The sequence below is a fragment of the Primulina tabacum genome, chromosome 14 (genome assembly GCF_025594145.1).
Source record: "Primulina tabacum isolate GXHZ01 chromosome 14, ASM2559414v2, whole genome shotgun sequence".
Taxonomy (NCBI): domain Eukaryota; kingdom Viridiplantae; phylum Streptophyta; class Magnoliopsida; order Lamiales; family Gesneriaceae; genus Primulina; species Primulina tabacum.
The window spans coordinates 27,906,190-27,920,819 of record NC_134563.1 but is presented as its reverse complement, the minus strand read 5'-3'; the positions used below and the strand labels follow the sequence as shown (position 1 = coordinate 27,920,819).

At 40.6% G+C, this 14,630-nt stretch overlaps 1 protein-coding gene across 2 annotated transcripts; it reads right to left on the bottom strand.

The window, feature by feature from the left end:
* Positions 1-2,199: 2,199 nt before the first annotated feature.
* Positions 2,200-6,562, bottom strand: LOC142525599 (U-box domain-containing protein 52-like). Of its 2 annotated transcripts, none has more exons than XR_012815103.1 (11): positions 6,314-6,562; positions 5,759-5,877; positions 5,560-5,678; positions 5,218-5,438; positions 4,826-4,874; positions 4,462-4,693; positions 4,276-4,377; positions 3,728-4,147; positions 2,898-3,639; positions 2,720-2,810; positions 2,200-2,401 (listed from the first exon to the last, which is right to left on the bottom strand). XR_012815103.1 is itself a non-coding variant. In XM_075629923.1 (11 exons), exons 1-11 carry the CDS (start codon positions 6,501-6,503, stop codon positions 2,388-2,390), a joined length of 2,316 nt encoding a protein of 771 aa, XP_075486038.1. In that variant the 5' UTR covers positions 6,504-6,562; the 3' UTR covers positions 2,200-2,387. The 2 variants fall into 2 exon arrangements, 1 of the variants encoding a protein (XP_075486038.1); XM_075629923.1 differs by having other exon boundaries at positions 2,881-3,639.
* Between the last annotated feature and the right edge of the window lie 8,068 nt (positions 6,563-14,630).

Sequence of the window (14,630 nt, the reverse complement as noted above, 5' to 3'; positions counted from 1 at the left end):
ATGAAGCACTTATACCCAAATATTTTGAAGTATGAAACCATACTTTTCTTATCATGCCAGATCTCATAGAATTTTTTTGACTGATTCTTATTAATCATCGATCTGTTCTGAGTGTAACACGTTGTGTTAACTGCTTCTGCCTAAAACATTTGAGAAATCTCATAATCAGCAAGCATAGTTCTAGCTGCCTCCTCAAGAGTCTGATTTCTGCATTCAGCTACACCATTTTGTTGTCGTGTTCTTGCAGCTGAGAACTCATGTCCGATTCCTAAATTTTCAAGAAACTGAGATAGAGTTTGATTAGCAAATTCGTTCTGAGATCGGAACTTATTATGTCAATCCTAACTGATTTTTCATTTGAAAGTCTTTTGAAAAGTTTTAACAGTTGTAAAACAGTTTGATCATTAGATTTGAGAAAGATTACACAAGTAAATCTTGAGAAGTCATCAACAATCACTAAATTGTATTTCATCCCCCCTAAGTTCATTACTGATATTGGACCAAACAAGCTCATATGCATCAGTTCTAAGCATCGGGTATAAGATTTACTTCCTTTGTTTTGAAAGATGATCTCACTTGCTTCCCAAGCTGACATGCTGAACAAATTTATCTTTTGAAAACTCAATCTTTGGCAGACAAGTTACTAGTTTGTGTTTGCTCAGTTGTGCAATGGCTTTGAAATTAAGGTGGTTTAATCTTTTATGCCATAACCAGTTATTAGATTGATTTGAAGCGACAAAACAAATTGGTTCATTAGGTTGATTGCTCCAAATTACTTTATATGTGTTACCACATTTATTTCATGTCATTATGATATCACCGGTTGCATTTTTAATAGTGCATGTATGTCTATTGAATTCAACTAAATAGTTATGATCACATAACTAACTAATGTTAATCAAGTTATATTTCAAATTATCCACAAGTAAGACATCATCAATGATAATATTACAATGGAAAATTTTACCCTTACCCACGGTCTTACTTTGTGAAGCATCTCCAAAACTGATTTTGGAACTTGAATACTTGACCAGTTGTGATATTAAATCTGCATCTTCAGTCATGTGCCTTGAACATCCACTGTCCAAGTACCAGACTGAATCTTTGGTCAGTTTACCTGTAACCTACAATCACAAATAATAAATAAATTTCGGTACCAAATCTATTTGGGTCCTGAAATGATTAGTCTTTTGGAAACCCAGACTTGGATTAGTCGAACTGAACTACCAATCAACGTGTTCCAGATAACTTCACCTAATTTGTGCGTGACATGTGTGTGGTGTGAAGATGATACAACATCTGTTTGTGCTCTGTTAACCTTATTGATTAGTTTGATAACGTGGCTAGCTGATCATGAGTCAAACTTGTCGACTGACCAGTTCAGCTGCACTACATTAGTTTTAACTGATGTCTTCTTAGTTTGAACAATTCAATTGAGTTAGGTCATTTCAGTTCAGTTTTGCGAAGTCTTCATTTCTGATCTTCAATCTGTTTATCAAATTTCGAATCATCACTTTTACGACTTATTTATACTTATAAGAATTTTAGTCAATTTACTTCAGTTTTTAATTCATTTAAGTCCAATAAGTCCTCTTTGGTTTCGCGATCAGTTACGAACTCTCAGTTGCGTCAGTTCAATTTAGTTCTTCAGTTCTTTTACGGATTCGTTTGTCCGAACTCTCTTTGGAGGTTCTGATCCTGTTCTGAGGGTCCGATCTTGTTTCTGTGGTTCTGAACACAATAATTTCTTCCAAAATTTCTAAATGACCAAGCTTTAATATGCTTAACCAATATTTTATTCGAGAGGATTACAGTTTTTCTTTTAACTAATTATTGGGGCTTATATGGTAGTAATTAAAATTTAGTACTTCAATGCTAGCATATTAGAGTCAAATATAATTAACTATTTGAGAACTTTTGAGTTTCAAGTTTTGTTTCTTATCCATTTTATCAAGTTTAATATATATTTTATTTTATTTTATATATATTACTACTATTAGAATCTTCAACTCCTTCCACGAATTGCACTCAAGGCTTAAAATTCTTTTACAGATAGCTAGAATTATGTTCATAAAATAATTAAATACATAATAAATAATCATTACCCGAGACAAAAAGTAGTAATAATTTCAAAATCTTGAAACTGATATTCATCCAAATCACTTATGTTTTTTGCAGGGGATTTATGGAAAAAGTATATATTTTTCCAAAGTGCTAATTAAAATTATGAGAAAGATTTGAGTAGAAAGAAAAAATTGTTACATAGTAATTATATATACAACTAAATAATAAGCTTCAGAGCATTTTAGCCCGAGCTTCACTGTCAACTAAGTGAACTGACGATTCCTCGTTTATTGATTGTCTTCCAAGCATCCGACCCCAATATATCATTCGGTAGTTTCTGTCAAAAAATTTAAAAATAAAGCAAAGTTAATAAATCTCTTTTATGCATGCCAATATATAAAATTTGACTAGGGAAAATTGAAATATGTATATATATATATATATATATATATCAAGTAAGTGAACTAAAAATGTGAATTGGCCGATAGAATGATCAAAATATAAAAAACATACAAGTTATATGACAAAAAATATAATTTTTCTAAATCTCTTTCTCGCGAAATAATATCAAATACATATGAACAAGCAAATTTACACTCACTTCTGCACGTGAATAAAAATGTCAAATAAGATATAATTTCCTATTTATGTATACCTGTAGATAGCTTCCCAGGTAGAGACGTTGAAGTAGAACGGGCAATTGGATCGCTATGCTGAAAATGCACATGAGGATCGCTCTTGATTTCCTACAAAAGAATAATTTGCATATTGTTAACCAACCATGTTTCTTGAATGTAATGATTAAGACAAACTAACCAAATTCTTGGAAGTACAGCTGTGATTTGGGCATGGAGCAGCAGCCCCGGCCACAAGAAAATGTGCCATGTTTTCTTCAGCAAATTCCCTCAATTTATTAAGCTCCGGCAAGACGACCTTGCCCAAGTCTGGTCTATCTTTCCTCCTCAGTTCTGCACATTTTACAGCCATCGTTGCCAAGGATGAGGCCTCTTCAAGAGGCCAATCAGGGACAGACGAATCGAGCATCTCGGCTAACGTCCCCTTCTCAATAGCCTGGCCCGCTTGATGAGCTAAACCCATCGCCGGTTTTGACGTCAATATTTGTAGAAGCACGATCCCAAGAGAATAGACGTCGGATTTCACCCCGAGCATGCCGGTTTGTTGATATTCGGGATCGATGTAGCTGAATGTTCCGGCTGTTGATGTCATTCGGTATTGTGTTACACCATCGGCTGCGTTAGGCGGGACGAGTCTTGCCAGTCCAACATCGCCGATTTTGCTAACGTAGTTCTGGTCGAGAAGAATGTTCCCCGGTTTGAGATCACGATGTACTAAAGGCTCGGGCTTCGTCTGGTGAAGAAAGTGTAGGGCTGTGGCTATCTCCGCCGCGATTTTGAAACGAAACGGCCATGAAAGGGCACGGGTAGTTCCTCTCCTGAAGAGACAATCGTCCAAGCTACCGTTTCCCATGTATTCGTATACTAGACAACCGTATTCAGGACATGCTCCAAGGAGTAGAACCAAATTTGGATGTCTCATACAACTAAGAACTTCAACCTGCATTACATTACATTGAATTAACAACAAATGTTGATGCACAAAAAAGTTTTGGAGAATCTTTTTTTTTTCGAAATTAGCTTCTTACCTCTTTCTGAAATTGTGATCTTCCTTGGGCAGCATCGGGGCGTAAGACCTTAACCGCCACCAGTGTATGATCAAGGTAACACTTGTAGACTGGTCCATATCCACCTTCACCAATTTTACGCGACTCCGTGAAATACTCTGTTGCCTCTTCAATTTCTTCAATGCTGTATCTTCTGTATCTCAATGTCGATATGGTCACTACCTTCTCATTCTCTTCAGCTTCTTGAAGGGCTTTCATTTCGGCATCGACTCTCTTTTTGGATTCCATTTCAGCAACTCTCTGAGCAGCTTGAGCCTTCTCCAATGCCGCTTTGTACTCAGCTCTCTCTTCTTCAGCAATCAGTCGTCCTGCTGCCTCTGCTACCCGAGCTTCTTCTAGTCTTCGTTCTTCGTCTACTCTCCATTGGCGAAGCTCCACAGCCTGTTTCAAGAAAATATAATGGTTTGTTTACAAATTACGGGAGTTTCAAAATCTGTGATGGAGCATCTGCCCTTGATCCGAAATTTAGTTTCAAAATCTAGAATCCCCCAAAGTCTAATATGTACTACCTTTTGTTTTGCCGTTAAAGCTTCCCGACATGCCGTGCTATACATGTCCATGGTTTTCTGCAGCTCAAGCTTCAGCCTTTTCATCTCAGATTCCACATCATCCTGTATAGGAATACCATTTTATGAGACAACAAAAATGTGCAAATCTTTTGTCACCAAGAATCGATAAAATATAATGTAGCTCACACTTTCAATGGAGGACATTGAAAATTCAGTGCCCGAGCGCATTGATCCAAAACTACTTTCTGAGCTGGTCGACACTCGACATATTCTACCAGAATCTATGCCATCGGATATTACACTAGACATTCGATCCGTGCTTGGCCTATCGGAGCTTATGAATGATATGTCAGTATCGGATTCTGTGAGTTCCCTGAGCAACTTCCCAGTGTACCCTTTTCCTCTTAATAATGGTGACCTGCGTCACATAGATGCCAAGAATCTAAAATTTTTCATCAAGATTTTGAATTATGCACAAAACTGTACAGGGCAGGCACATGGAATAAGGTATTTGATTCCTGGGCAAAAAATGATTGAAAAAGTGTATTACTTGAATATATCAGTGTCTGCAACTGCAACCTTGCTTGCTGTCCTCCTTGCTGCACGTGTTCAACATATATCACATTTTATTAAGCGAGAAATAAACTCAAATATCTATAGTTATATCGAAAACTATGATTGATGATAGTAACCTATATTTTTAAATCATGCAGCATTCCAAATATTATGTTTTGATCGCTATTCGCTCAATTTGTAATAACTGAAAATAAAACACACGATATTGGTTGATATACCAACCTATAAGGCTGAACGCTTGCCATTTTAAATCATTCAGCACTCACTGCAGATAGATGGTTACACAAGATAGCAACGACAATTGCTCCTCACAGGGTAGAAAACGAAACAAAAGAACATTACATATGACTCAAAAAAACTACGAACCTTTCATACTAGGCAGACGCTTCGGATGCAAATCAATGAACATATCACCACAAGCCTGCTCTTGCATTTGAATAATTTGAATTTTAAGTGGGGAAGTGAATGGTGCGAGACGAGAAGCATTCCTCACAGACGAGATCTTCGTTTTCGAGATAACATAAACAGTGCAGAAATCTGGTGCCGCTTTCGATACACAAGTAGGAATGTCTACCATTTTCAACCGCCTATCGGGAAAAAAAATGCTTGTTATTTAATAACTACTCAAGAATGTTTGCAATATCATAGAATTAAGAATGTCAAAGGACTATTTTCTTTTAATCTAAGTATAGAAATTGAGAACCTTACTTGATAAATCCATGGCGGGATGCACCAAGAACCATGTTTTCGATTGCAGCATGTGCGAGGTACTCTGTTATGCCTTTAACTATTTCGGTGTCCTCTAGCACTACATCAAAGCATTGTATCTATGGAAGAGAATCATGAAATATATGATAACCTTAAAGATTGTGCAGATGCTCAAAAACTAGTAACAATTTCGGCTTACATCTTTTCGAGCACAAAAGCAGTGGAAGGTGAGGAACAACTCTTTGGTTTGATGGTCAAGAACTTGAATGTTGGCATTTGTGGCACCATTGAGATCATTAGTGTAATGGTTATTACCATCTGCGTTTATGTATAAGAAAACATGCTTATTCATAGCAGTTGACATGATTGAAACCAGAAGCACATACCGTGTCTTCATATATTTTTCTAAGGCAACCTCCCATTCAATACATGGTATAGAAATACTACATAATATTTTTGCGATTTGATTGTAATAAAATCAATCTAATTCAAGCCTGAACGACCGTTACGCTTGGTACTTGGTGAGATTATCCTGGAGCAACATCTCATTAAGGAGCTCGATTAATTTCATGAATATTAAATATTTAGCCTAATTCTTTTTTTTAAACAATATTTTTAATGTACCATTGGAGGGAAAGCATGCATCCACAAATATAATAGGTAACCAAGAAGAATATTCGAGAATGAACTATAAAACACGTGAATAACAAAATGAGACGACGAAATGGTCGACGGACTGTGAACCATTACGCACGTGAAGCTGATGACGATCTCTTGATGACATGAATCAATACGATGGTTTGGCCTTTTTTAAGGAGATTCCCAATTGCCCATTTGAGTGCATGTTGGCTCGCTTTATCCTTATCTATGGCTAATGCAACCAGGCCATTTCGCCCACCCTTCCCGATATTAGCAGTACTCCCATTCGAATTCGGAAGCCACATTTTTTCCCATGCATAATGTACACAGATTCCGGAGTTTCTCTCAAAACATGGTTCTTAAGGTTGATGAGACTTGAATGTTTTATTGGTAGAGATAGAGATGTTGAAACCATTTAAGAGAGAGGCCAAGCATTATTGACTCTAGTTTGACGGTTGACTATAAATAGGAACCTGTTATTGGTCTGAAGTCAACGCTAGAAAATTTTTAATGGCTGGAAATTCCTTAGTTTATTTGCTTTTTGTAATGACTCCGAAAAAGTTAAATCATCCATAGAAAGTAAATGCAAAGTGGCTAAAGAAGTTTATTTTGGGGGGGGGGGGGGTAGGGGGGTATGAGTGTCCTAGATGGTTCTGATAAAGGGGGAATTAAGCCAATTATACGTGGGATTGACTTTTTTCTTCGTAAAAGTTGAAGATTAATTTCTCCATTGAATTGTAAACTTTTCTTCCAAACAGAAATGCCAATTGCCACAGCCACCACATGTAATGCGAGATGTTATAACTCAACAATTATTATAACTCAACAATTAGGAATGTGCATGGTGTGTGCAAGAATATTAAGTTTTAATCAAATATATATGTAATAGTGCAATGATAGTGGGGTATTTGTCAATTAAATTTTATGCTTGAGTTTTGATTTTGGTGTATATATATATATTATGTATTGAGATGGTGGTTCTCACAATAGAATCTCTAATGTAAAACTTCACCCTAAATTTGAAAAATAGGTGTAAGATGTGTTAGAGTAAATGCTGAGCGAGCCAATTTGTGACATGAGTTTTATTGACTCTTATGTAAAAACAATTTTTAATTTAATAATAATTTACGATTTTATCCAATAATGATATTTATTTTATATGCATACTAATGCAAGCTGTATAAATAAAGTCCTTAAATATACAATAGGTATCATGAGGTTCGCATATCAACTAAGATCATGAAATTCATTACGAAGCGTACCATATATTCTAAACATGTTCCTAGTTGAAACAGGCGCATAAAAAAGGAAAAAGATCATGTTTTCTAAACGTCATGTTTCATTGGTAAGAACATGAAGATGTCTATTCATATAGATGGGTGATCATTTGATGATGCACTGAACAACAACCACTAGGACTGTCCATGTAGAACCCGTAAATCAGTCTACGTATAAGCCATGCATAATTCTAGATTTTTAAATTTAATTGACTTCATTGCATGATTATTTAAATGCATTTCTTTGAAGTTAATTATTTTATTATTTCAGTTCAGTAGTTTGATTTTTAGCATTTCAGTTATTTTAGTGAGGCCGGACTGGAGTTGGAATTTTGAGATAGAATTTAAGATCCAGAAAATATTTCCAGAAGTTAATTTAGCTAGCAAGTAAGTTCATTTAAGTTAGAAAGGGAGGTTTGAATTGTGATTTTTGGCAAACTTTATTTTCTTCCGCTGCAATATTTTGAAATATTGAACTTGATTCACCAGTGATTTTATGAATGAGGCCATTTAAGTTCTTTTAAAAAGAAAATTTTTAATTTTTCCGCAAATTTTCAAGCAAGAAGTTACAGGGCCTCTGCAATTGGTATCAGAGCGGTGGTTCTGTATAGGGTTTCACTACTACTGACCGCGAGAAGCTCACGAAGCCACGTCTTCGGTCTGTAAGTTTTTCAGTTCAGCATTTTGTTCAGCATTTCAGTTAAAGCATGAATTATTTTGTCAGCATGCTTCCAGATTTTCAGTATTTCAGTTTTCATTTAAAATAAATTATGGAATTATGCATGTTAGTTACGTATGGGTTATGTTGGAACAGTATGCCCCCTAGACGCATTTTAGAGCGCAACAGAGAGGAGGAAGGCGCCAAGAGGACAGGGAGGAGCGTAGACCAGAGGGAGACCTACCACCTCCTCCACCGCCCCCACCGGACATGAGTACCCAGATGTTAGCTGGGATGGCACAGTTCTTCGCACAGTTTGCGGGGGGCAATGCCGCAGCCGTAACCGCAGCCGCAGCCAGGCCGACAGGGCCCGAGGCTGTTTACGAGCGATTCATGAAGATGCGCCCGAGGGAATTCTCTGGGACATCTGACCCCATGGTTGCCGAGGGATGGATCAAATCCCTCGAGGTCATCTTTGAGTTTATGGAGCTGGGAGACGCAGACCGAGTCCGATGTGCCACCTACCTGTTCACTGGAGACGCCCGCTTATGGTGGGAAGGAGCTTCGGTAGCCTTGACTTTGGCTACACTTTCATGGACCCGCTTTACGGAAGTTTTCTACTCCAAGTATTTTTCTGAGGAGGTTCGCACCAGGCTGACCACCGAGTTCATGAGTCTGAGACAGGGGGATATGACGGTTACTGAGTTTATCCGTAAGTTTGAGAGGGGCTGTCACTTTGTGCCCTGATCGCGAATGATGCCAGAGCCAAGCTGATGCACTTCCTGGTGGGTTTACGGCCGATCTTGCGCCGGGATGTTAGGGTATCTGACCCTGCTACTTATGAGATTGCCGTCTCCAAGGCCTTAGCCGCAGAGCAGGATCTGCGGGATATCGAGAGGGATCGCCAGGGCAAGCGCCCAGTCCAGGCACCGCACCGCCCTCCTCCTCATCAGCATCAGCAGCAGAATAAGAGGCCTTTTCATGGACCGCCCAGGAACCGAGGCCAGCAGCAGCAGCAGCGGGGACGCCCAGCCCCGAGGACTCAGGAGCACCCCGTCTGTCCCAGGTGCTCACGTCGCCATCCTATAGCATGCATGGCTGGCTCAGGAAAGTGTTTTAAGTGCGGCAGTCCAGACCCCATGTTGCTGCAGTGCCCTCAGAGGAATCTGCCTACTCAGGGAAGGGTTTTTGCTCTCCATGCCGCGGAAACCAACCCTGAGACTATGTTGTTGACAGGGAGAATTTTTATATCTGGTTCCGCTACCAAGGCCTTGATAGATTCAGGGGCCACTCACTCGTTTATTTCGGAGGTCTTTGCTAACTTTCTCAAGATCAAGACCATTGGGCTAGATACAGCTTTTCAGTAGTGTTGCCGTTAGGCGAGGAGATGGCAGCCACCAATGTTATCCGAGATATAGACCTTGAGCTGCACGATAATCTTGTTTATGCGGATCTGATTGTGCTACCGATGCCGGAATTTGACATCATCCTAGGGATGGACTGGCTATTGAGGAACAGAGTGTTGATAGACTTCCAGCGGAGATCCGTTCTTGTCCGACCGCCTGGAATGGAGCAGTTCTTATTTGAGCCGGACATGTACTTTCCTTTACCGCGCATTATTCCGTATGTTCAGGCTAGGAAACTCATGCATAGAGGGTGTCGGGCATTTCTAGCGAACTTTTTATCTGTCCCCGAGGAACCCAGCCAGTCAGCCTCAAATGTTCCGATTGTCAGAGATTTCTTAGACGTTTTTCCCGAAGACGTCTCTGGTATGCCACCCGAGAGAGAGGTGGAATTTTCCATTGAGCTTATGCCAGGTACGGCTCCGATATCCAAAGCGCCGTACCGACTAGCACCGACAGAGATGGCAGAGCTTAAGAAGCAGATTCAGGAACTTCTCGACAATGAGTTCATTCGCCCGAGCTTTTCTCCATGGGGCGCGCCAGTCTTATTTGTGAAAAAGAAAGATGGCATGATGAGGCTTTGCATTGACTACCGGGAGTTGAACAGGGTTACAGTGAAGAATAAATACCCACTGCCGAGGATTGAGGATCTGTTTGACCAGTTGCAGGGAGCTTCGATTTTCTCCAAGATAGATCTGCGTTCCGGTTATCACCAGTTGAGGGTGAGAGATGCTGATGTTTCGAAGACATCTTTCAGGACTCGTTATGGTCACTACGAGTTCCTTGTGATGCCGTTCGGTCTGACGAATGAGCCAGCGATCTTCATGGATCTCATGAATCGCTTATTTCAGCCGTATCTCGACCATTTTGTGATAGTGTTCATAGATGACATACTCGTCTACTCCAAGAGTCGGGAGGAGCACAGCAGGCATCTGACCACAGTGTTGCAGACATTGCAGAAGCACAAATTTTCGCAAAGTTCAGTAAATGCGAATTCTGGTTAGATAATGTGGCGTTCTTGGGCCACATTGTCTCCAGCAGTGGTATTGAGGTAGACCCGGCGAAAGTCGCTGCAGTCAGAGATTGGGTTGTGCCTCAGAATGTATCCGAGATCCGCAGTTTTCTTGGGCTAGCAGGATATTACAGGAAGTTCATTTAGGGATTCTCATCCATTGCCGTTCCACTCACAGCACTGACCAAGAAAAATGTGAAGTTTGTGTGGAGCGAGGAGTATCAGAAGAGCTTCGATACTTTGAAGCAAGCTCTTATCTCAGCACCCGTTTTGGCTGTACTGTCAGGATCCGGTGAGTTTGTCCTTTATACCGATGCTTCGAAGCATGGTTTAGGTGCAGTTTTGATGCAGCATGGGAGAGTGATAGCGTATGCTTCTTGACAGCTGAAAATCCATGAGAAGAATTACCCTACCCATGATCTGGAGTTAGCGGCCGTAGTTTTTGCCTTGAAGATTTGGAGGCACTATCTGTATCGAGAGAAGTGCCAGATCTTTACCGACCACAAGAGCCTCAAGTATTTCTTTACGCAGAAGGAGCTGAACATGCGTCAGAGGCGTTGGTTGGAGCTTGTGAAAGACTACGATTATGACATTAGCTATCACCCGGGTAAAGCTAATGTAGTTGCAGATGCTTTGAGTAGGAAAGTCGCAGTGATGGCTCATTTGACGATTCAGAAACCTCTTCAGATCGAGATGCAGAGGTTTGATCTTGATACTGACCCTCGAGGTAGAGTTCCTCGTCTATCTACCTTGACCATTCAGTCTTTCCTTTTGGACCCTATTCGCAGTGGTCAGGCCGCAGATGAGCAGTTGGCACAGTGGAAGAAGAGAGATGAAGCCAAGGGCAGTGTTTTGTATTCAGTCAGCGACGGTATTGTGAGATACCGAGATAGGATATGGGTTCCTAGCAGTGATTCTATCCGAGCAGACATCTTATCAGAGGCCCATACGTCCCCGTACTCTATTCACCCTGGGAGTACGAAGATGTACAAAGATCTGCAGCTATTGTATTGGTGGCCAGGGATGAAGAAGGACATCAGGCGTTTTGTATCCGAGTGCCTGACTTGCCAGTTAGTGAAGGCCGAGCATCAGAGACCAGCAGGTTTGCTCAAGCCTCTTCCTATTCCCGAGTGGAAGTGGGAGAACATTACCATGGACTTTGTGACCGGATTGCCGAGGTCAGCCAAAGGATCGAATGCTATCTGGGTGATTGTAGATCGTCTTACCAAATCAGCGCACTTCTTGCCTATTAAGACGACTTTCACCATGATTCAGTATGCAGAGCTGTATATCCGAGAGATAGTCGGACTCCATGGTATTCCAGTTTCGATCGTATCCGACAGAGATCCCAGATTCACTTTCTCATTTTGGAAGAGTTTGCATTCGACTTTGGGTACGAAGTTGCTGTTTAGCACAGCTTTCCATCCGCAGACAGATGGACAGTCGGAGCGAGTTATTCAGATTTTGGAGGATCTTCTTCGCGCTTGCGTCATCGATTTCTCAGGGAGTTGGGAGTCGAACTTGCCACTGGTTGAGTTCACCTACAACAACAGCTTACAGTCTTCTATTGGTATGGCTCCGTATGAAGCACTGTATGGCCGCAAGTGCAGATCTCCTGTTCATTGGGATGAAGTAGGAGAGAGAGCAGAGTTGGGTCCAGAGATTGTCCAGCAGGCAGCAGAGGTAGTAGTCAAGATCCGTGATAGGATGAGGACTGCTCAGAGCCAACAGAAGAGTTATGCCGATCAGCGGAGGAGAGAGTTAGAGTTTGCAGTGGACGATCATGTCTTCGTGAAAGTGGCACCTATGAAGGGTGTCATGAGATTTGGCAAGAAAGGGAAGCTCAGTCCGAGATTCATTGGACCGTTTGAGATCCTTGACAGAGTTGGGACGCTTGCTTATCGTGTAGCTCTTCCGCCGAATCTGGCCGGAGTACACAATGTCTTTCACGTCTCCATGCTGAGAAAGTATATGGCAAATCCTTCGCATGTGCTGAATTTCGAGCCGTTGCAGCTTACTCCGAACTTATCTTATGAGGAGAGACCCGTGCAGATCCTAGACAGGCAGGAGAAGAAGCTTCGGAACAAGCTGGTTAAGCGAGTCAAAGTCAAATGGCTCAACCATTCTGAGGAGGAAGCTACGTGGGAGTCTGAGCCGGAGATGAGAGATCGATACCCCGAGTTAATCGGTGAGTTCTAATTTCGAGGACGAAATTATTTTTAAGGGGGGAGGATTGTAGAACCCGTAAATCAGTCTACGTATAAGCCATGCATAATTCTAGATTTTTAAATTTAATTGACTTCATTGCATGATTATTTAAATGCATTTCTTTGAAGTTAATTATTTTATTATTTCAGTTCAGTAGTTTGATTTTTAGCATTTCAGTTATTTCAGTGAGGCCGGACTGGAGTTGGAGTTTTGAGATAGAATTTAAGATCCAGAAAATATTTCCAGAAGTTAATTTAGCTAGCAAGTAAGTTCATTTAAGTTAGAAAGGGAGGTTTGAGGATTTAATTTAATTATTTGAGGTGATTAAGAAATAAGCTCATTTAAGTTGCATAATTAAGGGGTTAGCTCACAAAATTAATTAAAAGATTAGTAAAGTTTTTTTAAGGGTTATTAATTCACTAGATAATTATTTTTCCCTTCCTTTTATTTAGTGAATTTCGGCCACCCCCTTAGACTATTAAACAATTCATTTGCCTTGCCACCTTTGACCCTTTCTTGTATTTAATTAGGAAGATAATTCTTTGATCTTTCTAGCACCATTTAATGATCTAATTAGCATTATCCTATCCTAGTCTAGCATGTAAAAAATCGGCCACTACCTCTAGAAACATCCACCAACTCATTTGATATCAAACTAGAATTCAAAATTTAAAATGAGAAGACTTGGTCTTGGATCTTCCTTATATCTTGCACCCACTTCCCTCACCCTCCTAACCATCTTTTCCCCCCTCTCCTTTTCGAAAATTCAGAGTGAATTCAGACTCATTTTCAAAGGTAAAAATCGTGAGGTACATAGCCAAAAAGAAGAGAGAACAATCGAGAGCAAGGTAAGGTAGAAAAGGAAGCGCTCCGTCTCCTCCGCGCCGTCTCGTCTCTTCTTTTCGTTTTCATTTCAAACGATAACCAGGCATGTCTAGATTCTTTCTAAACCTCAATAAAGTCATATTATCATTTATTTTTCAGTACATGATCATGTTTATTCAAGCAAAAATCGAGATCCATGTCAAAACTTTTGAAAACAACACATGCAGAATTTTTGATATTTCTTGGCAAGCTTCACGTTTTTCTTGGTTTGTGAGTTTCAGGTGATTGGTTCGACTCCAGGCTCCCAAGGCGACCTCAATACATGTAATAGGATGCATTAGGATCAGATTGGTCCGTTCGTTCAAGCCCCTGATTGCTGGAAATTCAGTAATGGACAGCAACTTCTCATTTGGTCCATTTGAGTTTCGAAATTCAGCTTGTTGGCAAGGAAGAAGGAGCTTATCTTTGCTGCCCTAAGGGCTCTTAGCCATGGTTAGATCACTCCCCTAGCATGTATAAGACGTGACTAAGTCGCCCTTTTGGTGGCTTGGTCCATGGCTCATCGGTTTTTAATAAAAACATCACAACCGCCCCTATGTCCCTTCGGCCCTTACAATTTCAGCATATACGGTTTCGGTTTTGGTTGCTTGGTATGGATCTTGGTTGGCCTATGGCCCATGGCCACGGTTCATACCATGCTCCTAGATGTCTAGATCATGCCATGGTCAATCAAATGGCCACTGGAACGACGCAAGACATCGATCTAAGCAAAACACTACACACGCATGCACGTGGGTTCTCGGTTGGAGTTTCGGTTGAGTTATGGTGTGATGCGGATTGTGGCTAGACTAAGGCCCTTAGCCATGGTTCGAATCATTCCTTGGGATGTTGGTAAGAGTCTATGGTCGGTGGTTCACGCCCCAATGGCCGGTAGTCTCGAAAACAACACAAGTTACACGATTGTATAGTTGCTGGAAATTTACAGCAAGTTGCTGTGTCGTTTAGAAGGCTCATTTGAGTTCTTGGTTGGCTTTTAGCCCATGGCCTTG

Excerpts from the sequence above, each read along its gene's own strand:
- LOC142525599 (XM_075629923.1), bottom strand. The coding sequence starts at position 6,503 with ATGTGGCTTCCGAATTCGAATGGGAGTACTGCTAATATCGGGAAGGGT. Across the intron at positions 4,875-5,217 it reads GCGTCTGCCTAGTATGAAAG|CAAGGAGGACAGCAAGCAAG; the intron begins GTTCGTAGTTTT and ends GAACACGTGCAG. Across the intron at positions 4,694-4,825 it reads GCAGACACTGATATATTCAA|GTCACCATTATTAAGAGGAA; the intron begins GTAATACACTTT and ends TATGTGACGCAG.